At 40.9% G+C, this 26,451-nt stretch overlaps 2 protein-coding genes across 3 annotated transcripts in view; both read left to right on the forward strand.

Moving 5' to 3' along the window:
* Positions 1 to 26,451, forward strand: part of LOC126273028 (allergen Tha p 1-like) — a 405,450-nt gene that overhangs the window by 119,390 nt on the left and 259,609 nt on the right. The window lies entirely within an intron of this gene.
* On the forward strand, positions 9,467 to 12,201 carry LOC126273030 (allergen Tha p 1-like). Its single transcript, XM_049976422.1, has 2 exons — positions 9,467 to 9,700; positions 11,858 to 12,201. Exons 1-2 carry the CDS (start codon positions 9,514 to 9,516, stop codon positions 12,046 to 12,048), a joined length of 378 nt encoding a protein of 125 aa, XP_049832379.1. The 5' UTR covers positions 9,467 to 9,513; the 3' UTR covers positions 12,049 to 12,201.

Consider the following 26,451-nt stretch of genomic DNA (forward strand, 5'->3'; position numbering starts at 1 on the left):
ACGCATTACGTTCCTCCACGGCAGACCGTCAATGCAAAGTATTACTGTTCGTTTTTGGAGCTTCACCTGCGACCAGCTTTGCGAAAGAAGCGGCGACACTTTCTGTGCGACCCACCCATCAGTTTGCACGACAATGTGCGAGCGCATACAGCGCCAGCTGTGTCTGCTCGTTTCGGTCGATGGGACTTGGAAGTACTGTACTATCCACCATACTCCCCGGACTTAGGTCCTTGTGACTTTGATTTGATTCCGAACATGAAGGAACCACTTCGTGGCATTCTCTTCAGAACTGTTCCAGAGATTTGATAGGCAGTAAACCGCTATACTCGCACCATCAACAGAATTGGCTCTGCTAACGGTATACTACGCCTTCCACATCACTAGCATCGGGTGCTATACAACGGTGGTGACTCCTTTGAGGACAGTAACAGATGCAAACATTTAACTCTTTTGTATAGGTTGTGAATGAGTAGTTGCCACTATTTAAGTTCCAACCCTCGTATGTATAATAACAATTTCATACAGTGTGCAATACTGTGAATGTTCTGATCCATTACTGAGCACAAAAAATAAATAACCCGAGCTGTTGGACTGGGACAAACTGCAGCTGCCATAAAATTATTCTAAGTAATAGACGTCGCAACCTTGATGTGGGGACACGAATAACAGAGATTGCTTACGAAGGTAAGGATGTGACTGCATGAGCTCCCAAGTTCTGTATTAGAATCATTAGGTAACTGGGGACCAAGCAGAGTGCTTACTGATTAAATAAAGAGTGATATTCAGTAATTCGACTAGTACAACCGGCTACATAAGTTTAATAAAGGTGTTGGGTTGATTACCGTGCTAAAGTTCAAGTGAAGAGCGTATTAGAAGCAGGGCGTGCGGAAAATGAAAAATCGATAATTAATCAGTTTAAAACGATAGACACAGCAGAAAGCTTGGAAAGGGAAAGGAAAGAAGTGGAAAGTGAAGAACGTTTAGTCGGTCGACTAAACCAGATTTTAGATAAACGAGATAAAGTCATCGTCTCACATCTTAAGGGCGAAATAGATGGTCTGCATGAGCAAGTTTCCGGATTGGTAGAAGAAAACCAAGGTATTACAACGAAAGTCCAGAAGCTTGACGACAAAATAACCGAACTTGACAGAGCGCAACAAGCACTGGAGGATCAGACGAAACCGCTAGTCAAAAATTTAGATCAAATAGCTGACAGTGTAGAAGTAAAAATAGAACAAGAAGTAACGAATGCGTTACAGAGATTAAATGTAGTGGGAGAGCCAGGACTCCAACACGCACTTAAACCGTGAATTAAGTGAGATGAAGCAGCGCACTTCCGCTTTAGAAAGGGAAAGTGGTCGTAGGGAATGTGACAGCCCACCACATGTTAGTACTCGGTACGGAAAGGTACCTGTGAATATGTCAAATGGTGAGCGGTTGGCTTGTGATAACGCCAAGCAGTATAGCCCATGCAGTTATCAGAGTATTGTTGGTGTGACAGATGTGGGTGTGGTACCCACTGCCGCACAAGTAAAACTTGAGGAGTCGCTTATTAAGCACAGGCAGTTCCAAATAGTCACTGAGGAACGGAAGTCAATCCATCCATTGTTACTTACCAAGAGTTTTAGGAATGTTTTACCTCTTTCGTGGACGGAGAAACAGAAACAACTATTTGTGATTTCCTTTATAAACGGAGATGCAGTTGTCTGGGCAATGGAGGCTGCAGAGAATTGACAGGTTTACTCACACTTCGAGAAGATGTTTTTAGCTCGCTTCTGGTTGTCATGTGTACAAGAACGACTCAGAAAGCAGGTCTACAGCCACGAGCTCTACAATCCCCGCCAAGGGAATCTTCCAAAATACTTCGAAAGATATTTAAACGAGACACGATACAGGGATCAACCCATTCTCCCGAGAGATGTATTGCCTATGTTATAGGGCAAGCTACTAATTTCAATTATGGAAAAGCAGGTCTACAGCCACGAGCTCTACAATCCCCGCCAAGGGAATCTTCCAAAATACTTTGAAAGATATTTAAACGAGACACGATACAGGGATCAACCCATGCTCCCGAGAGATGTATTGCGTATGTTATAGGGCAAGCTACTAATTTCAATTATGGAAAACGTCTTTCGTGTGCCCGATACGAACCTCGACAATTTATGGCCTAATACAAGAAGATGCCAGGGAAAACGAATTTCGGAATGGTGGGCTAGGATCGAGCAGTAGTAACAATAATCAAAGAAATCCGAATGCGAACAGACCCAGAAAAGGTGGACAGAGAAGAGAAAGTGATTACCTCGCCGACCACAGTTGCTACAAACAAAATTGTCTCTGTTTTTCGGCTGACTACCAATACAATGGAAGTAGTATCCGTTCCCAGAATAAAAACGGAAACAGAAATTTTGATAGGGAACGCAGGGACGAAGGAAATTTTATCACTTCCTTTGCTAACAAAAATATGCGAACTGGAAATGAGCAGTGGCACAAATCTGGCCCTGCAAATTGGCAGAGACAGCACGCTTCCGACGACCGGAACGTGGCAGTGAATAACATAAACGTTATACCAATGCCGCCGCCACCTACGCAGCAGCATTGGACACCACAACCGCTATATGTGCCACAAAAGCAACAAAATGAAACAGTACGCAATGTGGATGTTCGGGCGCGGTAAACTCCTACCGACCTATGTAGCTCTTCCACATAGGGTCGGTATGGCACAGAAGAAGGCAGGCAAAGCGTGCAAGTATTCATGTTCAGATACAATGATGGTAAAAAACTCAGGGAGGAATTAATTGCTGAACCGAGACACACGGCAACAAAAGGATGAGTTAGTACAAGCCGCTTTTAAGGCTCATATAAACGGAATACCCGTAACTCTCATTACTGATACAAGAGCAATCCCTTCAGTTAAGGATCATGAATTTTATAAATGCGTGTACCAGGTTAAGACGCTGCCAGTTTTACCAAATCAAAACTGCAAAATTGTCGGGGCCATAAGTGGTCGAGTGCGGATCATTAAAAATCAGGCACTAAACATAGACAAAGAAGCGATGAAATACCCATTCTTGGTCGTCAGAAACTTAGCGGTATCCTGTATCCTGGGTTTCGATACGTTGCGTCAGAGGAACGCATAGGTAGACCACTCTCGTGTGACATGCACCTTACAGAACCACAATATGGTTGTTGAACTAGCACTGATAACAACTGCTGCCATGTATAATAACTACTGTAGGCAGGTTTAGGTGGGCAGGTTTAGGTGGATATCTCTGACCCAAAAGTGCAGCGTGCAGCAAATGACTTCTACAAGGGGATACCTCATTTGAGTCAAAAGAAATAAGACAAGGTACTGAAGCAAAGGTGTCAGAATCGGGTAACCAAAAGAATGAACTGACTCACCTGCTAAACAAACATAGTCAGGTATTCTCCGAGAAATCTGGTATAATAAGTGGATACATTTATGACATGCAAATTAAACCGCATAATACGATACGTTTTGCCGCGCCACGTATTCGGTGCCATGGGCTAAAAAGCAAGCCGTATCTAAAGGAATTCAACACATGCTTAAATGGCAGATAACAGAACATTCGTTGTCGCCACATAGCAGCCCTCTGCTCGCAGACGCGGAAGCAGGTGGAAGTATGCGGTTAGTGCTGGATGCCCTAGACATAAACAAAATCATTATGCCTGTAAGAACCCGACCTGAGAAACGGTAGTGTAAGGTAGTTTGAATAGTTTGAGGTTCATTCTTGTATTTTTCTTGTGTGTGTCTTGTAAATATGTGTCTAAATGTTTGTGTACATGAACGTTTATGTGTCTGTGTATGAAAGCAGGATGTCTGCATGAATACATGATAGAGAATATGAACAATGGCAACAAAAAGTGTATTACTAAAGAGGACAGTGCGCTTAGTTAGTATAAATTTTGTAAAATCGCAATCTGAGTAAGGAACAATAGGCAATTTGCGTGATCCCTAGATGTCTAATTTGCACCTGCAAAACATAAACCAATGTCAAAAAATTTTAGAATACCCATAATAATAGAATTTCAAAACATAAGTATTTAAATTAAAATTCTATCACGGTGGAAGGTATAAATCCTTCATACGTTAGATACTTGGCAGTAATGTTCTCAGATCCTGTTCTCAGAAAGCAAAGTAAACACTAGAGGATGAATCAGTCTTGAGAGGAATTATGATTGTAAAATATACTGAACTGAAAAGTCTAGCTGACCAATTGGTCGAACGTTCTGGATGAGGGGACACTGGCTACATGAATCCTACGGAAATATAAAGGCTTTTATTGTAAGGGATGTACCATGTGTGCTGCATAATTAGCGACAGTAAAAGGTCAAAACCTTTTAACAAACAACAGACAAATACACGAACTGTGTAGGGGGGAAAAGCGGTGAGCACAGCCACACTAAGGAATAACTGTAATATGCAGAAAAGACTGTGAATCTGTGAATAGTGTGTAAATTTATGGCCAAAATCCGTAGCGTGTGGAAATGTCAAAGTATCAATGTGAAATTTCATGCACAAAGTAGTTATATGCAGTGTTCAAAACAATTGAAATAACACATGCATGAAGGTATTAGATGTACTGTCAAACTGCGGAATCTGCACACGGTAGTGAGTAACGTGAAAACACGCAACATCTGAATGCTTAAAGTGACAGGTGGACTAACATACAACAGAAAATAAAATGGAACACGACGATTGTATGAAGCGCTAGGAAATGGAAGTGTTGTGATTGTGTGACGGGTGGTGTTGACAAGCTATGACCTGTGCATTCTGTTAAACTGTGAGATGGGAGAGGCCTAATCCTAAATGTTGTAAAGTGCTGCACTAGTGTCATCCAAGCCGAAGTACATACACAAACAACAAGAATGTGAAATGACACGTGTGGCTGATGAGTGATTGTGAGAAAGCTGACGTGGGTGGACTTGTTTCATGCTTGCTACGGGATGGCGCGATGCCGTCCAACAGCTGATCAGCGCGCGGTGGGCGGGACCCGCTCCTATGACAACGATGCTCATCTGTCCAGCGTTCAGTGACCGGTGGCGGGAGGCGAGCTCCTGATCGTCTGCCCATCATTCCAGCAGCATCGAACAATAAAGTCAACCGACAATGAGCATTGTATTAGTCGGTTTTAAAAATTATGTGAACGAAAATGTTTTCGTGGCATATGTATCCCCTAAATAGTAAGTCATATATGTAAAGTGGACGTACATTGAAAGTTGGTGCGCTAGAAATGTGAACGAACTTGTATGCCCGATAAAATGATTTAAATAGGCAACCTGTAAATATTGTGTAAGACTGTTTTCTGTAAACATGATCGCCTGCAGATCAAGGAAATCAAATGGTAACATCATTCACAATCAATACTAGCAGGAGTGTACACAGTTTGGAGACTCTGTGGGGATCTTTTAACCCGATATTTTACAGTTGCCCGTAACCTAAACAGGGGAGTAAATCTATTGTTTAGCGCGATTATTCAGTCATAGCCAGTTGTTTCCAATCGTCGCGTGGTGTAAGGGCGAAAGATAGAGCAATGCCCATAGTAGAAATAGTGGTAACCTTGTAAAACATACAAGCTAAGTTGTAACAAAATGAATGTAAATTACCAACGATTACAATATATATCTGTGTGTAAAAAGCATACGTGTGAGAAGTAACATGTGTTATTGTAAAGGTGGATAACTGATCGCAAACTGCAGGCGTTTATGGCCCATTCATACCAGGGGCACTTGTACTGATATGCGGTACAAAATATTGAATCGTGCAACGAGAGGTTGGACACAAAACGAAGTAAAATGATGATTGTAAAACTTTAAATTACTGAAAATATCATGCGTGTAATTAACTGTCAGAAAGGTCATTTTCAACGAAACGAAATAATAAAAAAGGCGAACGATTCTATAAGATAACTGTATAGAATCTATGCAGCAATGTAATTCTTCTTTCACTCCCTGGTGCAAGACACAAAAAAGACCAGCGATATTACACACACCCTCTCTTCTAGTCTTGAAGAAAGCGCGCGCTACGGCGGCCATTTCACACTGTTAAGTTGTGAATTTTAATGTGGTCTCGCGGTAGCCTTCTCGCTTCCCGAGCACGCCGGCACGGTAGCTCAGCGTGTTCGGTCAGAAGGTTAGCTGTCCTCTGTAATAAAAAACTGACTCAACGCCTCGACACTGATCTTTGACGGGTGTCATGGGACATCCGCATCTAGCAAATACAGCGAACAAATTGAGAACAACAAAAGAAAGAGTATAGGGTCCCGGGATCGTTTCCTGGAGAGGTAAGGGATTTTCACGTGCTTCGAGATAACTGCGTGTTAATCACTGTAATTGATGCTAATTTTGCCTTTTTCATTCGTGTATATAGTGACCTTCACGCAGAAGTAAAAATAGGATTTATTTTCAAGGTTTTCAGTACGCTGGATAAACAATAAGAACGGCCGAACAGTCGACCATTCTTGGCAGACATCTTGCGTATGAATAAATTCCATTATAATATCATTGCGTTCCGTCATCAACGGACGCTTTAAAAGACTCGCATCATAATTAGTAAAGAAGGGGAACTGCATAAACAAATTTATTCCGTATTAAAGTAAAAAATAAAATCTTTCACATCAGTACAGACATTAGCCACGTTTAGGCAAAACAATGATTATTTCGTTTAAAAAAGATAAAACTTTCTATAATGCAAAGATTTATTTTAACGAATTTCGCTACGGTAAAAATATCCTGCAGCAATATTCTAATATGATAACTCGAAATATAATCCTTGAGATTACGTTTTGGTCTCTATGAACGCTCCACGTAGACATCAATTTCAACAGATTCTAAAGGCGCCTCGTGCTATCCTATTTTAGCAAGGCGGTGAGTCGTGTGCTGTTAAATAATCAGATCTCAGAGAACTATTTTACGAAAGTATAGATTCCGGTCCCCAATATTATAATCGTTCTTTCTTGTGTCCGCTCCACCAAATAAGTGCTCTATTCACGCTCTTGCCGGACACAAATATCAATAAAATTAGGCATTAAGATATATCATCTTTTCGTCACATTCGTTGAGGACACTGTAAGTATACTGGAGACGGTGTCCGGACCTGGGCGGTACCGATACATGGTGTTTACAGCATGCCGTAATGTAACACTAAGTGGACTATACTTCTCAGTATAGACTAACCGTTTAGTCCACGTGTCCACATTCAATAACTGATCAGTTGTCCAGAGGAAAATACATATTAATCGTTTGCTCCTTCCATACGTATCTGTAGGTGCTAAAAAACATAAAAACCTACCACTTGTAATAGGTATAATTGTTTGTCAGCAAATAACGTAAATACAGATGTAATGTCTTTCAGCACAACATATGTACCTGTTATACCTTGTACTGTACTGATACATTGACAGAAATGAAACCAAGAAGTGAAAGCACATAGAGCACAATGTAGTTAATGAGAAATTTCATTTTACCAACCAGAAAAGCTTAATTTACTATATACACTCCTGGAAATGGAAAAAAGAACACATTGACACCGGTGTGTCAGACCCACCATACTTGCTCCTGACACTGCGAGAGGGCTGTACAAGCAATGATCACACGCACGGCACAGCGACACACCAGGAACCGCGGTGTTGGCCGTCGAATGGCGCTAGCTGCGCAGCATTTGTGCACCGCCGCCATCAGTGTCAGCCAGTTTGCCGTGGCATACGGAGCTCCATCGCAGTCTTTAACACTGGTAGCATTCCGCGACAGCGTGGACGTGAACCGTATGTGCAGTTGACGGACTTTGAGCGAGGGCGTATAGTGGGCATGCGGGAGGCCGGGTGGACGTACCGCCGAATTGCTCAACACGTGGGGCGTGAGGTCTCAACAGTACATCGATGTTGTCGCAAGTGGTCGGCGGAAGGTGCACGGGCCCGTCACCTGGGACTGGACCGCAGCGACGCACGGATGCACGCCAAGACCGTAGGAACCTACGCAGTGCCGTAGGGGACCGCACCGCCACTTCCCAGCAAATTAGGGACACTGTTGCTCCTGGGGTATCGGCGAGGACCATTCGCAACCGTCTCCATGAAGCTGGGCTATGGTCCCGCACACCGTTAGGCCGTCTTCCGTCCACGCCCCAACATCGTGCAGCCCGCCTCCAGTGGTGTCGCGACAGGCGTGAATGGAGGGACGAATGGAGACGTGTCGTCTTCAGCGATGAGAGTCGCTTCTGCCTTGGTGCCAATGATGGTCGTATACGTGTTTGGCGCCGTGCAGGTGAGCGCCACAATCAGGAGTGCATACGACCGAGGCAAACAGAGCCAACACCCGGCATCATGGTGTGGGGAGCGATCTCCTACACTGGCAGTACACCTCTGGTGATCGTCGAGGGGACACTGAATAGTGCACGGTACATCCAAACCGTCATCGAATCCATGTTCTACCAGTCCTAGACCGGCAAGGGAACTTGCTGTTCCAACAGGACAATGCACGTCCGCATGTATCCCGTGCCACCCAACGTGCTCTAGAAGGTGTAAGTCAACTACCCTGGCCAGCAAGATCTCCGGATCTGTCCCCCATTGAGCATGTTTGGATGAAGCGTCGTCTCACGCGGTCTGCACGCCCAGCACGAACGCTGGTCCAACTGAGACGCCAGGTGGAAATGGCATCTCAAGCCGTTCCACAGGACTACATCCAGCATCTCTACGATCGTCTCCATGGGAGAATAGCAGCCTGCATTGCTGCGAAAGGTGGATATACACTGTACTAGTGCCGACATTGTGCATGCTCTGTTGCCTGTGTCTATGTGCCTGTGGTTCTGTCAGTGTGATCATGTGATGTATCTGACCCCAGGAATGTGTCAATAAAGTTTCCCCTTCCTGGGACAATGAATTCACGGTGTTCTTATTTCAATTTCCAGGAGTGTATTTCAGGAATTAGGACACCTCCATTTAATTTCTGTCAGACATTGTTTCATTTTTGACTTCGACATGTTGCCTAACGTGTGTCAGATGAAAAGTAAGATCTCGTAAACACGAATTACAAAATTAGATACGCCGTGTGACACACGAAGTCATTCTCCACTTCTTTATGACATTTTAGTGCACTATAGCGACACTAATTGTGTTGCGGTTGTCAATTACATATCTCTCGCAGTACAAGTTCTGCTGTATTCCCCAGACACCGATTTTCCACTGTCTGGTGTGTTGTGATTCATATGTTGTCAGCAAGAAACTCAAAAACAGGAAGTCTACCAGTGCGTTATTATCCAGCAGAGGAGGTGAAGAAATTCCCAGTAAGTCGTCACGGTGACGCCGTTTCTGAGAAGTGAAGCAGCTGTCTGCCAAACACGCTACCAGCTCTGAGAAAGGACCACGTGCGTGGATCACTCGAGGTCACCGCTGCTACCTATCCCTGTGACGTCACGCGCTGGCAGGTATATATTACACCGCCGTATCTGTGTTCGGCACATCGCTAGACAGCCACAGTCGATAACCTTTCCCAACAGCCACGATGCAGAAGAGTACTCTCGCCTTGTTTTTGGCGTGCCTTGTGGCGGCTGCTGCCGCGTACACCACCAAGTATGACAATATCGACTTGGACGACGTCCTGCATAACGACCGCCTCCTCAAGAAGTACCACGAGTGCCTCCTCTCTGACAGCGACGCCTCCTGCACCCCTGACGGGAAGGAGCTCAAGGGTGAGTGTAGTTCTTCTAGTCAAAATGTATGACAATTAGTGCATGGCCATCATCTTTCTGCTTCTCCTCTAAATTCTTTCCGCCTCTACGAATTTGTTTCAGTAAGTTTAAGAATGTATCTCTTACATCCTCTCGCATTTCATATCACCTTGTGCACCAAAATCTGTGAAGCGTCAGTTTCACCTTTTCTCCAGACCGACAGCCATGGATTTTTTGCTTACGTTTCTCGTTTTATCGAAAGAAAAAGGTAACATTAGTGCTAACGTTGTTTACTTACATCTTTGCTTGCTAAAATCTCTCTTGTTTAGACACATTTGAGAAGATGTTAGTAGCGTACATCGCTTTCAGTACTCTATGAATTCCCACTTTAGAGCTATCTACACACTTCTTCCATGTAGTTTGATCATTAACATCCTGCTTCTTAAGTAGCATGCCAGTAGCTTCATCATTTCTCCATGTTACTCTTTATATTGCGCTGATTTCTTCTCATTCCTTTTCTCCTTAATTCTTGCATATGTTAACATGAGTATTTCTTGGTCTGCATTTGTTATTTCCTCAGATTATAACGTTTTCCTACAAATTAAGTATCACGTCCCTGGACATGTTACTTTTTAACAAATTATCTGTAGATACAAGATATCACGAGAAAGAAAATCTGTTATCTAGAATTCGCACAATCTACTTCGAGTTTGTACCTGGAATCACAACTTCTAGCTCCTGTAATGGAGAAACAGTTTTCTACTTCATTGACTTCCAATTACACAGCCCCTCTACTGAAAACTCAAAACTACTTATTAGCAAAATTACACCTTATTTGACTGCTTAGATTCGCAAGAGGTACATTATATTCAATTGACTAGTGAAGATGTTCTTAATATTACCTGACACTAGCAATTGCAGCTTACAGAATTTTCCATTACCATGGTCATGAATAAACCACTGGATGTTCACTAAGTGCCACTAAATTAAAAAAAAATAACTTCGAAATTATTAGTGTTAGAAGATAGTGGTTTATTATAGATCGTTTAGCAGGTCTCAAACTATTTCAGTGTGTGCCCCATTCAACGCGCGTAGAATATCTAGGCAATGTTATAGGCCTGCCCCTGCGTGGCCGAATATTGCAGCATCAACAGTTCTGTTTCCTTTAGTGATTAGTGCACAAAGAGTAGCAGTATTATTGGTTGATGTTTACATGCATCGTTAACACAACCCTACAAAATGAAGCATAGTTGCAGGACATGAGGAGAGCCCTGGAGCACTTAGGGGGACCATCACGATCCACCCACTTCTCAGAAATGTATCCTTCAGCGCATCCCGCATTCAGCACGTCACACTTTCAATCACCAAGTTTTGGTTCACCCCATCATGCTGGAAGATGATGTACATCTGCACTTGTAGTCTGTCAACACACGCTTGATGCTCTGAAGGACGTCCTCTCTCACACTGACTTTCATTTTAAGGGTTTTGAATCATCTCGCTTTCTTTTACCTGTGGCACCATCACTTGCTGATACCGATAATTTAATTAGGCACTACCTTTGTATTCTGCCTGCCACATGACACATTGAGCCTTCTCCTCGTACATTGCCATTTTGATACACTCCAAATAAGATTTTCTACAAAAGGCAAAGATAAAACTTTAGCAAGTGCTTAACGTGTTGCAACAAACGACTATTCTCTATTTCTTAAAGTTTCCAAGTTGTGGTGTTTTGAAATGATAACGAGGTTTTTTGGACATCCTCTATATTAGCAAGACAATCAAATTTACCGATTTCTCGTAATATTAGTTAGTGAATCAAAGAGTGAATAATTCCGGTTTACTGTTTGAAGAAAGCAGCGAAAACAACACGCGTAAAACAGCAACATTCATTTTTATTGAACGTGACTGATTTACTATTGTAACGATTGAGTTGATTGTTAGGGTATGTAATATTTATTCAGTAGCACATTCTTTGGTTAATTACAGCTTGATTATGACAATGAGGATTATACGCACAATGATTTATATCCTAATTAATTAGAAGTCCCATTGTTTCATACGTTAAACGTTATAAGCTCCACTGTACTGTATATCAGATGTAGATTCTCACAAATCATTTCATTTCATAGTATTTTGGTAGACGCTATTTTTTTGACTGTATTCCGTGTCTGTTAACAGCCGCCATTCCTGATGCACTGACCGACGACTGCGCCAAGTGCAACGAGAAGCAGAAGGCCGGAGCGGAGAAGGTGATCAGGTTCCTCATCAAGGAGAAGCCCGACCTGTGGGCGCCGCTGGAGAACAAGTACGACCCCACCGGCACCTACAGGCAGAAGTACGGCGAGGAACTCAAGAGGGTCTCCGCCTAAACACCGGGACGCCTTTGCCGCTGCACTGTGATAGCTCTAAGGAACTCACAAGGCTGGGTCTCATGTGATACCACCAAAGAACTGTAATTTATTTCATAATTGTTGATGATAGTTGTGTGGCACGTCTTATAAAATAAAAGTCTGTTAATCAGAGGGGCTTTGGTATTTCTTCTAAAATTAAAAACGTACGGTAAACGGAAGATCTTCCACAATATTGTATTTAAATCTACTTCTCATTAATGCAAGTAATATAAGAAAAATCTGACGTCCTTCTTGTGATACAGTGCTCCAGAAATGAGATGCTTTTTCCGTAAAATGTCTCATTGTGGTTACCGCATATAGAGGGTTAGTCGTATAAGTGCACATATTATGACCACAGCTACCTTAATCTGTACTAACGTCAATGGTTTAATTATTTCTTTTCTGCGTGTAAAAGTGTTCCCCCGCCTGTTGGAGTGGCCGCGTGGTTTGAGGCACCAGGTCACGAACTGCGCGGCCCCTCCCGCCGGAAGTTCGAGCCCTCCCTTCGGCATGGGTGTGTGTGTTGTTCTTAGCATAAGTTAGTTTAAGTTACTTTAAGTAGTGTGTAAGTCTAGGGACGGATGACCTAGGCAGTTTGTTCCATAAGGAATTCATACATATCTGAACATTTTTTGATTTGAAATGTTCCCGCAAACACGTCGCACAATTTAATACCTGATGCTTCCTGCAAGGTTGCAACTCCACCACTAAATGGAATACACCTAGCAGTACAGGCAAATCGTTTTGCGTCCATATATCCACATTTCAACAGCTGGCTGGGTAAAATAAACATTAATGGCTTGCTCTTGGAGGTACTAAAAAACACATTACTCTTAAAAGCTCTAATTATTGGTCTGAAAATGAATTAAATACTTACGTGTTGTTGTTCAGTACACTGCCACAGTCAAAAATTAAAGTATCTGCTCTTACATCCAAAACACACTTTCAAGACAAACTGTTGAAGCTCTAACAAGATGAAAATGCAATATTTAGCGCATTACAACTAATTACATTCATTTATGTCCAAGGAAAAGTTTTTCACTGGAAATCGAGAAGTTGACAAGCATCTAAATACAGTTATGATTCATTAAGATCATATGTATTGGTGATCAGTATTGCACATATCACAGTCGTAGACATCATTGCTATGTAATGCAATTCCTATACAGCAGACAACACTCCCAGAATGTCTCTTACATCTACCCAGTTGACGTCTCCAGGGGAACATATCTATTATATTCAAAAATACTTGTCCAGATATATTAACAAGCAAACAAACGGTTATCAAGATGTGTATGGATAAATAACATATTATAGCAGGTTCCAGTTCTAACTCAATGGTTTGTAAATGATTGATAGTTCTAATATTAAATGTAGCTATGGACTCTCTGAAGTCAGATAACCAGGTTTTACAGTAAACGATAGTCACAGACTGCGACGTACGAATGTGAAAGGAAAAGTAAACCAAATATATTGCAGTGCATTCTTCACATAAGAGCTTATTACGTCAAGATCGCCTAATAAGTACCATGTTCACCTACCTATCTTCTGAAACTTACTACCATCTTCAGACGTGAATACTCAGTTGACATTTCGCAATTATAAATGTATCGAGGTTTTGCACTGATAACTTTATGAAGCGGTATAAAATACGTCAACGAGTTACTCTTCGTGTTGTCACACTATGGGATGCGAAAGCTGCAGCGCTATGGAGCAGTTGCAGTACTTCTGTGTGCTTGAAATATCAGAGTAAACATTTCGCAGTTATTAAGGGACAGTGTGGAAAGTCTACACAAGGACGGACTGACGGGGATCCAAAATTCTTCCACTGACAACCGAAGCAAGGACAAGGGGGCAGATTGCACCCTCAAAGTGCTATCTCACTGATAAGCATTGGGATACGAGCCAGAGAGCTGTTGCCCATATCACAACACAGTAAGAGAAATATTCATGCCTATCAGTGATAACAAACATAAACGTTCATTGAAGCAAAACTGTATTCCGTGATAGACCAACGGAATAAATCGCTTACTGTACTTTTCTTTTCTTTTTTCGTACAAGGAGGCTCTCACAAAGTAACTTACGCGTCGTTACCGATTGCCAAACAACACTTCAAAGTGACAGAGATATATAACACCGTTTTTCAAGCTAGTAACAAGATCTCTGGCAATAGCGGACGGAACGTTCTACCCGGAGCCATCTGAACACGTCTTTGTGAACGTCGTCATCGTTCGGAAATCTTTTCCCCCAAGATTTTCTTTGAATCTTCCACAAAGATGAAAATCGCCTCGTGCAATATCTTCACATCCGAGTTAGTATGGCCTTGGTCGTATTGTTGGCTTTATTTCACAACGGCTGCACGCAACACTGCACTTCACACATGTATCACCACATTTTCACTGTGGCTCTGCCTGAAACTCAGATGTGTCTTTCCGTAACAATCGTACTGTCCAGAGTGCCTTTGGAATACTTTCGCAGCTGCCGTGTCACATCAATGCCACATCAGTCGCGCACTGTGATGCACCTGTTACCCGAACCACAGCAAAACTGTGACTTCAGAAGACCCAAAACCTGTACCCTCCTCTGGAAACGCACCGCACCTGTAGCGTGGGTCGACAAGTTAACTTACTTTCAGAAGTCAGTGAGTGAATTAGTGATTTTTGAAAACCATGCAACTTGTGCGTCTTCTCCAATCTATGTTTCGCAAAGTAAAACACTCCCTGGCAAACAGGGAAGACGTTTTCATCGACGCTTTATTATTTAGTAAAGAAAGAGAAATTAGAGTGTAATGTTCCGTGAGGATCACTGTAGACTCAGTGAAAACTCAGTTTGTCAAGGATGGGGAAGGAAATCGCACAACACGTTTTAAAAGACATCTTCTTGGCATACTCCGTATGTGACTTGGGAAACTTAGTGCAACATAAATCTGGCAGTATGGAGATTACAAGCCCACCCCTCACAATTGTGCTTTTTAGGACTTAAGCACTATGCAGCCTAGCTTTAGTCTGACGTTCACTACAACTGGTGATCACTTACGATGGAAATAACAGCACAGTCAGATACAGTCGGGACAATCCTGTGCAGTTTTGTTGTACACTGCTACTGTAGAGGCTATGGACGGCACTTGTGATTATCGTATTCAATGAATACAAATAGAAAAGACTATAATAATTCGATACACTGTTTTTACAAAAGCGAATTTATCTAGTGTGGTCAATTGCAGCAGTAACAAGAGACGATACTACATTTGTCATAATTTAGGTTCTGTAACAGGACTGTATCGTATTTGCGAGTATTTAACATATCAGCTGCTACAATGGAATCTGGAAGTCTGGGTTCGCTCGTGGCTTAGCGCATTTCGTGAACCACCGATCAACTTTACTTACTAGCCAAACCCAGAAAGTAAAATCTAAAATCTTCGGAAATGTAAACAATTTAAAGCCAACTTCACAAGGATAATAAATTCGACTTCAGTAAATGCCTCCCAATAATAGCTGCCAAATTATAAGATTGGCGACCCCTGGTGTGGAGATAAAATTAAGTGATGCCAGAAAGAACCTTAAATGAACACCATCACCTTGTCCTGAACATTTTTGTGTTTATATGAAGATAGTATATTTTCTCGAAAGAACAGATACCATTGATGACCGTGCAGCTTCTCTAGAATAAATGATAATTATTGATGGATAGAGCGTCTGCCATGTAAGCCAGGGACCCGTCGAGGTATATCAGCGACACCTGTCGGCAGCTGAAGGTTTCAATTAATTTGGAGTGCCATTTTTCCGGGTGCACTCAGCCTTGTGATGCCAACTGAGGAGCTACGCTACCGAACAGTAGTGGCCTCGGTCACAGAAAACCATCATAACGACCGGGAGAGCGGTGCGCTGACCACACGCCCCTCCTAACGGCATCCTCAGCTGAGGATGATACGGCGGTCGGATGATCCCGATGGGCCACTTCTGGCCTGAAAACGGAGTGCTATATGCAGTGTTGCAACAATAGATGTCCAGTGAATTGGAACCCTCTAAAACAGTGTACTAATTTTTTCTCAGCTGTGTGTTTAGCGGTTTCACTCAGAAAAAAGTAACATAATGAAAGTCTATGAACGATACCACATTCCTGGTCGCCTTCGATACAGTGGCCAAGTCTTGGTGAACGCAAGACCTCGCAGCTCCCTTTGTCGGGGCTGGCTACTGCCGCATGACGTCGTGCGTAGCAAATGTTCCGATCGAGACACTAGTGAAAGAACTGTGGGTGCTGTCAGGGTCTCGTCCAGAGCTCGGCGGAGACGCCCTGAATACCCAGGCCACGTTACTATACTACAGCAACTACTTACTATCTCGTGGCCCACAGAAACTAACGGGTGCGCGGAAACAGCGACCTTTGGCGGCGAGTGCATTGCCGCCTGCTGGTCAAGGCAGTGTGCCCAACTGAAGTTCTGTCATCTTTTGATTTAACCCCTGTGAGGATAGGCCTGTGCTGTGAGAAGCACTGACAGTCTGTGGAGAGTATAGCCCAGGGCCGGCCAGAATTTCTGCACGCGTGCGGTGCTCCTGCACATGTGCAACTTCCGGGTCAAAGCGTGCATGCCGCAGCCTCAGCGTTCATGTAGTGCATGTTTCTAAGCACAGATGTCGCTTTATCCACTTGCTGGGATACTCTGTACCGACGCATTCTAGTGCTCTTTCCACTGCTTGCAAGCCAACTATGGGAAGGTATTTCGCGTATTAAACATTTAAAGTACTACTCATTGAGACGTCTACTTCTTTGTTAACAGTTTAACCCAGTAAGACAAGTAATACAGTAAACAACCGTGGGTTTTTATTAAGGCAGCTTGACTGACGACACGTAAATACGCGTAATGTTTTTGATGTAGTGTTTAAGAAAGAGATCACTTCCAACGAATAGGCTGAAGAGCAGGGTAATATGCTGCTGCCAGCCCGCCTTGTATGAGGTGATTAAAATTACAATAAAGAAAAAAAATCCAACGAACCTTATTCATGATTTCAAATAAAATTAAACTAATGCAAGGTTTCCTATAACTAATTCTCGGTGCCCTCAGTTACACCCACATTATTTCTGTCTCACTGACCTCTGAACAGAACGATAACCGCAGATCTCTCGATGATCACCTGTTATTTCAGTACCATTATTGCTATATCTTTCATGAGTTTCGTCTGAAATCTGTATAATAACCGACAATTAGTTGACTGTTATGTTTTATCGACTTCAGCTGAGCGGAGCCCTTCACACATTTTAAAAAAAAAACTTAAATGTAAGTATACATTGGAACAATCGGTTTCATGACCAATTTTCTTGATAATAATGTAACATGGTGCAGAATGAGGCAATAATGCACAGTTAGTAAACAATAATTTTTCATTATGAAAGGAAGAAATCCAAACAAGTTTATCACTGGTCATGAGAAATGATACAGTTTATATCGGGCTCAAAACCACGACTCATTGACAAACGCAAGGCGTTGCGAAGATTTTCGTCACTTATACTTAATCGAAACCTTGATTTATTCAGTTTCATCACCGAGAAAAATGTTTCACAAACATATGTCGACCCGAACATGAACATAACTCTCGCGGCTTCTTGGTGCAGGCGTGGAAGTACTTGTTGTGAAAAATTTTGGTAAAAGTCTTTTGTACTTTGCACTGCAAAGAACTTGTCCGTCAGTCTTGTATTGGACTATAGGTCGATCACTTCCATCTGCAAATCATTCTTAGTATCTTCAACTGACGACAAGAGCAGTCGAGCAAACAGGCGAATGACAGGAGACAAACTCGTAACACCTGCAAATCGTACACGAAATAGTTCCTTAATTTTTACAATTATTGACACGTATTCTTGGAATCTAGCACTTTCATGGACCAGTCCAAAAGCCGGGAAATGTGCAGTGTTTTCTATCAATAGCTGGCTCTCCCAAAGCGCAAGCTTCCTTTCAAAGGCATTTATTTTTTTCAATTATTTTCACCTTGCAGACTGTTCATTTGAGACGTAATGTCCACGAGAAATGCAAGGTCTGATATCCAACAAGGGTCTTCCAACATACGTTCACTTTGTCCCTTCTCATGTAAGAATGTTACTATGACCAAACGGACATCAAAAAACATTTTCAGCATTTTACCTCGACTGAGCCAGCGTACTTCGGTATAGTAAGGTATGTCGCCGTACTCTGCTCCTAATTCTTCCAAGAGCCACCGAAACTGGCGATGCGTAAGCCCATGTGTCTTCAGATAGTTTACAGGACGCACAAAAATTTGCATAACGTTTTCTAACGTTAGTTGATCTCGATGCAAAGTGCAGTGAATTCCATACAGCGTCTCGTCTGTGTGCCCTAGCTTTTCGCGCATCCGTGCTATGAGTTCTCTCTGATGGCCATGCCTTGATGGTGCTCCATCTGTGGTCACACGACGAGGCCCATACAACGGACTTAAAGTGAATGTGCTACAGCTTGTTTAATAGAAGTGACAAAACCTTATGCTCATGCATCTAGTTTTATAAAGTTGACTTAGAACATGGCTTGTTTTATGCAAACATTTTAATAATATTTTATATTCTGAAGAAGACATTATTACTAACGTTGAAACCTACGTAAACGATAAAGTTAACCTGCAACTGTAGGCTGTATATTCTTATATAAACAATATCAGTTGCTGTCACTGCATAAAAATGTTAAAAATTTGTGATATGTATTGAAGTGTCTTTCAATTGAGAACTTACGCTGGCCGCCTGTTATTCGGAGGCACAGCAAACACTGTGAGTTTTCACCAACGGCTACAAAAATGAATTGCAGTTCCCAGTCATTTTTAAACTACTGAGAACATAGATCTCCCGTCATTTGCTTTTTCACTGTACTGCCATTTCTCAGCACTTCTCTGTTAAGGTTACGGTTACCAGGGGTAAAATAGACTGGGTATGCTTCGCTCTTGCTTGTACCACATAAACAGGGAAGTATAGCGGCCGCCGTTCATTTAGGACACGTATCTAATAACAGATGTCGCTGTCGCACACGTGTGCACATGTGCAGCACTTCCGCACGTCTCCATACTGTGCAGCGTGTGGCCGGCCCTGGTATAGCCCGAACACAGCACAACGTGTGCAGCCACGCTGAGCCTATTTGAAGTATGGCAACCTCTGATGCTAACGCTGTCTACTGAGTCTGACGTAGACGCAGTAGTTCCCTATTTAGGTGTTTACAGGTTCGAGTGGTGCGCGTTTACTAGATAATGTGATAATGTTCTTCAAGAACTAACATTCCTCTAGCACATAAAAATCATAAAGTGGGAGACGTGTGAGGAAACAGGCGATAACAAACATGATAATATTACTTTTTTTTAAATATATCTCTCTAAATATATCATCTTGTCATGATAGGAAAAATACCCGAAGCGTAGTTCTAAGACCTAAGACACACATTTTACGTGAAGTGATTTTACTTTTTCCTTTTTCTTTATTATCTTAGTCGTCAGGATTCTGACTATTCTGATGGAGCCCGCCCCAAATACCTCTCCTGTGTCAACCACTCCATCTCCGAATGTCATTTGCAACCTACATCCTCAGTTATGTGCTGGATGTGTTACAGTTCTTTCCTATGCAGGTTTTACCCTTAACAGCTATACCTAGTATCTTGGAAGGAATTCTCTGATGTCGTGACAGATGTATCATGATATTTGTCACTGTTTTCCGTGTATTCCACTTCTCCCCGATTCTGTGGAGAAAGTCCTCATTCCTTCCCTAGTCAGTCCACATAATTTTCAACACTGTTCTGTAGGACCACATCTCGCATGCTTCGATTCTCTTCTGTGTTGGTTTTCCCTGTCCTTATTATAAGGCCAGTCAGTCGCAACCACATCAGAGAGGAGAAACGTCAGTCTGTAAAAATAATCAACCTTATAATATAAGGTAGCCCCAGTTATATATTCAGAATCAGAACAACCTGCACTTTAAGTGGATGCAGTTAATTTAAGATCTGCTTTAGAACATTATTTTTACTTAACACAGAGTAAATGCAAAACTGCAATGAATCATAACACTAAAAAAACACAAAAACATTCATAGCAAAAACGTAAATGTGCCCCCACAACTACCCCATCGCCTTCTCGGACAGCATCATATACACATTTTAACCCTCCTAAGCTATGCAACGTAACTAGCAGAGAAAGGCATTACAAACGTCTTCCTCCCTACAGTTCAGACAGTATCGCAAAACAGATCAATCAGAGTGCGTTGTTTCTCCTTTCGGTCGTATCTTCACATCTGTTTCCCATGCCGAATACGTTCTACGGTCTTTGGCGGAGTGAGTGCTACTTTGATATCTAGCAACCCATTAGACTAGTGTGCCAGATAGGGTTTCGAATCCGAACTTACGTGCTGGATCTGGATTCGAATCCGGAATATTACGTTTAGCGGTAAATTCTCTTAACGGGAGAGTTTTTGGGCATCCTTCCTCGTCTTTTAGACCTTAGTAAATTACTGTTATCTCTTCCTTCCTCGATAGAACCTGGCTTCATTTGAATTTAAGACATGCGCAGGAAAACGGGCTAACCCTCAAATGTAAGAAATTAGAGATAAGCGTTGCCACCGGTTTCTGGTTGCAGGAAGTACCAGAATTAACGTTGGTCTCGCCCCTAAATTTCACATTGGACTGTAATACAACGCAGAGTATTTCTTCCGTTTCGCTAGATATGATTTCTGTAATGTCAAAAACGGGATAACCTCCCGATACACTTCGGCTTCCCTCCAGCGGAAAGAGGATGAATAGCTGAATAGCAGGATAGCCAATATTATGCCCTGTGATAAACAGACAACAGGTAATTAACTGCAGTTTTAAAAGGATGTGTTCTGCGGTGGATTATATTGGAATTAATAAACGTGTAAACACGTAATATAATCCTACTGTAATATTTAATATTAATCACTTTATCAACTTAGTTCAGAGTGAACTGTTCAGTTGGGATATTAATACAGAATATAAATACTGGTAGTACGCACAGCGGATGTAAAAATCGGAAACGTTGACGAAAGTGTGAAAAATCGTTGAAAATTATCGGAAGAGGAAGCGTAATCCACAGAATTAGTGCAAAGAAAATGAGAAGAGCAAGCGAATAATGATAAATAATACAGTAATTATAAGGGTTAGTGTGAAAGGCAAAATCACAAGGTTCAGAGTGAGCCTATGGGAGAAAATGCTCCAATATTTTACTTGCAGTTACTCTGGAGAAGTTGTTTCGCGAGTTCAGATATCTAAGTACAATGATCTTCAAAATTCTTATATATTTGCGTGTGTGAATATGAATCTTGTTAAGCGGAGGTATACTGAGAGGAGTAGACGGCACACTACCAACATCTGTATGGTTACTGTAGGTGAAGTATACGTTAAGATTTGTCAGAAAGCTTGACTAGCAATCTTCGGTATAAGTAATGGACGCCTGTCTCATGCAATGCAAGAAAAGAAAAGATCTGAAAGCCCTGAATTTTGATTTTCTGTTTCATTAGGCAACAAAACACCAGACGTACATTCACAAAGACAGATTATAAGCTAAATATTTTATTTAACGTGGATAAGCGAGGGAGACGCAACAGTCGCCCAAATAAATGAAGCGAGGAGTACTAGGAATTTGCATTGGCTCTCGTACACAGTCCAGTCACTAATCTAGGAAAAAGTATATGACATATCTGTGTGCAGATCGAAGCACACAGTACAATCTTTATCTAGATAAGCACATAGATAGCAACAGGTGAAACGTCCCCTTTCAAAAATTATACATGACTGTGCTTACACTGACTCACAATATTTTTAGCGCAACCCAGTCTGACTTCCAAAAATCCCTACGAAAGAATGGCCCTGACTAACATTAACCTATACGTTTCACAAATCACTTACCTCACAAAAATCTTCGTTACTCAAGCTACTGCATACAGCGAGCGCCACTACTGCCAGCTAAATAAAAGATTCAAACTACGGAAGGCACTAACTACTGATAGGTATAATTAGCAAATGAAAGATTTTAGTAGAGAACAAACAATGTATTTACCTTAGTAATCATAATATATATATCACTTCACGACACCAATTCTTACAAATTTCAAAACTCCGCCATCTCTCTACCCACGTCCACCACTGCTGGCGGCTCACCTCCAACTGCGCAAAGCTACGCGCTGTTAGCATCCAGCTGCCGCTGCTCAACACTACAATGGCAGACAACAATGCAAACTAAACACACACTGCGCACAGCACAGCCAGTGATTTTTCATACCGAGCGCTACGTGGCGGCGGCGTTACCAATAAAAAAACCTAAACAGCCTACTTACATAGCCCCCATGCTCCCCACAAAAAATTTTTACAAATTGTTTTGGGCAGTTTCCAATAATGATTTGATAAAATTTTTCATAATTACTATAACAAAGATATGAAATGTACACACTTATCGATACAATGTTGGTCAAAAACTAAAATTTTCTCACAGTCCATAAAGACAGTCCTGATCATTCATCAAAGTAAAATTGCAGTGTTTTTCTCAAAGTCTGAACAGTAAAAGAAAATGCACATGGAAGTAGTGGATTTCCATGCAGTCTTGAAGAAGTAGTGTTGTCCTTCCAACGAAAGACAGTGCTGACTCTTGATGTGTAGACAGGTAATGGGCCACAACAGAGCAAACCCACAGCAGAGTCAGTCGACGTTGAAGACTATCGGTAGGTAGGTCATCACAGAGCAGGCCCACTGTAGTACTGGTAGAGATTACTATTGGTGGGCCACCAGAGGTGCAGACCCACTGCAGTCCTTGTAGAAATAATGGTATTGGTGGGTCATCAAAGGTGTGGACCCATTGTAGTCCTTGTAGAGATGGCCAGCAGCCATCTGTTTGACTGTGCAGGCGCACAATCACAATTGAAGAGTCTTGCGGATAATATAACAAGTCCATAACCACCAGTTGTGCACTCAGAAAAATTGTTTTTGAAATGTCCTTAGAACCAGCAATGCTGTTATCCAGTCCCTTACTGAGTTATTAACACAAGTGCAAACACTATCAGTCCCTACTTCTCACATATTGTCCATATACTATGACCAACAGAAACGTGTGCAGTGAAATGTAGTTTACAAGTTACTTAATTTGATGAACTGGTGTCAATTACAATTTTATAACATAAGAATACAATAACAAAGGACAAAATATATCGTTAAAGAACATAATAGTACAGATAACATTTGCTGTAATACAGGCTTTACAAAAGAATCGAAATATCAAATACATCAGTGTTACAAAAATTACGACATAAGTACATACATAATAGATCAGAATCACTTTTGAAACATCAACTTCACACATGAGCATTGGAACAAAACAGAATAAATAATGTGTAAACATCTTTACGAAGTAAATAACATGTTATTAATGCAAATTATATTTGAGGATAACAGTATTCCTCATCATAGTGAATGTAGCTTAGTATTATAAGAGAAAAAATTCTATGAAACAGTACACTGAGACAGGAAGAAAACAAATACACAAGGGTACACAAACACATAGTGGGATAACACAAAGAAAGGACAGGGTTTGTTTTACTGCAGTATTTTGCAAACAAAACTTTCTTTACTTCTAAGAGACTCCCTTCATTCTTCATTATTTCCAAAAAGTCATATCGAAGTCTGCTTTCTGTATTATGCTCACATCCTCTGTCAAAAAAAGTTTTTCTACACTATACACTACTTTTTTGGCCAAACCATTTTCTTATAGCTTCTCAATGATTTTCTTCCAATTCATCATAGTTAGATTTTTATATAGTCTACCCCCTCTTAAGCTAACTTAAATCTACTGAGCTCAGATGCTAAACTAAGGGACGAGGCAATGCAGCAGCACAAAACAATTTACACAAACAGCAATGTTAAAAAATGGAAACTGGCGAAAAAAGGCAGCAATATTACAACTAATATAAGGCAATGCGCAGCAAAGAAGAAAAATAAATCAGTAATAAAATTGGCTTAACCTAGTAATACAAAGTGACATTCAGTAGCACTATGAATGGCAAACAGCCGCAGCAAATGCTATAACTTATACCTAAACATGACAAAGCTCAATCAGAAAAAAATGTTACACTAAAGACAACAATGCAGATAAGGACAATGTCTATTCACATCTTAATGTCTATGCAATTAAAGTGGTGCACCACAAAAATTTATTGTAAAAAAATATTACCATGTACTTGAAAAGACAATTCTGTATGCAATTTCTGTGAAGGGAAATGTCTTTTAGTGCTACTTCGTTTTTTTAAGTATATCATAAAGTTATTATTTACTGGATCTGTAGTCATAAAATATTTATAGTACATCTATAAAATTTATTTTAACCAATGCTTCAGTGCAGTTAGAAACTAGATATTAAACAAAATGATTGAATAAATGCATAAAGGAAGCCACATGGCATTTCTCTCAACTAGCAGGACAATAGCCATGAAATGTTTCTCGTCGTTTCATTAGGCATTTTAGTAAATATCATAAATTAAGAGCTCCACAGTGTAATCATATGTTTTCAAGTTTGTGCGTGTAGTATTTGCGATGCTTTCTACAAAGGAATCTCAATAGCGAGGATAATGGCCTCTTTTTTTTTCACCTGTGCCTCTGACAGGCACACACACTAATGGCTTTCTTTTGTCAGGTGGTTGTCGCGCAGCTGGGTGGCCACGACGTATTACATGCAGGTGGTCACTTAACTGTCTTATCGAAATATTTACGACACCAGTTTCCGCTACAGTGGCAGTCTCATATAAAAAAAATTCACAGGTCAAGAATTTGCGTTACAAATCTGTAGAAATAAAATCATTTAAATATAATTGTGTCCAAAAATTTTTTCCAGCATAGTGATACATTCACGCATATACACTCATTTCATAACTCTTAAAGTACGATTCTCGGTTTCCAACATCCTTTTTCACAAATCAGAGTCCCTAACCACTACTCATTATTTCTTACCTTATTACACATATATATATTCGTCGACACTTCTTCAATATTTCATCATAACAGATACGTAGCATAACCAAATAACTCATATAGCATCAGCTTAAACATACCTCAGCAGCATAATTCACATCGTCGTCGTAATAAGAACATCATAACACCTCAGTCAACTCTCTAAATCGTCGTAGCTTCCTCCAATAATTTCAGAACCTAATAAAAATTCTCTGCTCATGACAAAAGTGTCAACTACCTCAAACGTACTTTAAACATCATGATCCCATACCAAATACATCATTCAAAGCTCTCATAGCATCACAATGGTTCCGAAAAAAATATGAAGGGTTCACACAGTACACAAAATACAATTTCATAAGTGTGAAATTATCCAACTGTGTAATTACGTAAACATCTGTCACTGATGTAGTAAAAAAAGTTTGACTCTCAGTTAAATTATCAGATAGCTGTGTAATTTATGTGTTAGAGAAATATGGTACCGATGTGCAAAGTTGTATAAGTAAATACCAAGTGTGTACATTTCATATCTTTGCTATAGTAATTATGAAAAATTTTATCAAATCATTATTGGCCACTGCCCAAAACAATTTGTAAAAATTTTTTGTGGCAGTTTAAGCACAGTCTTGTATAAATTTTTCTAAGGGGCGTTTCACAGGGCACCTCTTAGCGTTGATATGTATTACAAAATACTTTACCAGTTTTCAATATTGGCTTTGCAAAACCACGTAGTGGCACCTGTGAAGTTTGTTATCACCTTAAGACGCAAATTTCATGTGAGAAAAACGGTCAGGAAGCCAAAGAACCAAAAACCTCAACATCCATGTTAAATAGGCTAGTACTGCCTATGAAACTCTAAAAACAGACTCAGAATATTCAAACACTTATAATTCTGTTATGGCCATTGCTTTCATGAACGGATGCATTTAATGCTAATTTGTGGCTGTGGAGGTTTGATAATGTACAAAACAAGTCTTATTGTTCTTCTTTATTAATTATTATTTTTCATGTTACTTTACAATATAAAGGATATGACAGAATAGATCAGAAACAATAAATGGTTCATATTGTATAGATCTGCGTAAAAAAAATTTAGAAAAAGATAGTTTTATGTTTTTCCAGCCTCATTTACACAACCCAGTTGTTCTCCATATCTAAATATTGTGTGATAGGCAGTTTTTTCGCGCATGCCTTCAATTCCCTCTCCAGACGTTAATAATTTGAATCGCATGCATTCAGAAATTAACTTGTCACTTTAATATAAAATGAATGACTCTCGAACATGACATCATAAAAATGTAAAAAGTAAATCATAACAATTGAAATAAAAGTACTTATAGAAATTATCCTTCGATTTAATCTTTGCTTCTTGAAATGATGCGATGTAATGCATATGAAGATTT

Source organism: Schistocerca gregaria, chromosome 5 (assembly GCF_023897955.1).
Source record: "Schistocerca gregaria isolate iqSchGreg1 chromosome 5, iqSchGreg1.2, whole genome shotgun sequence".
In the NCBI taxonomy this organism is placed as follows: Eukaryota; Metazoa; Arthropoda; class Insecta; order Orthoptera; family Acrididae; genus Schistocerca; species Schistocerca gregaria.

What these genes read in the sequence shown, in the direction of transcription:
- LOC126273030 (XM_049976422.1), top strand. Translation starts at nt 9,514, where the DNA reads ATGCAGAAGAGTACTCTCGCCTTGTTTTTGGCGTGCCTTGTGGCGGCT. An exon ending in TGACGGGAAGGAGCTCAAGG is followed by an intron (nt 9,701 to 11,857) that starts GTGAGTGTAGTT and finishes GTCTGTTAACAG; the next exon opens with CCGCCATTCCTGATGCACTG.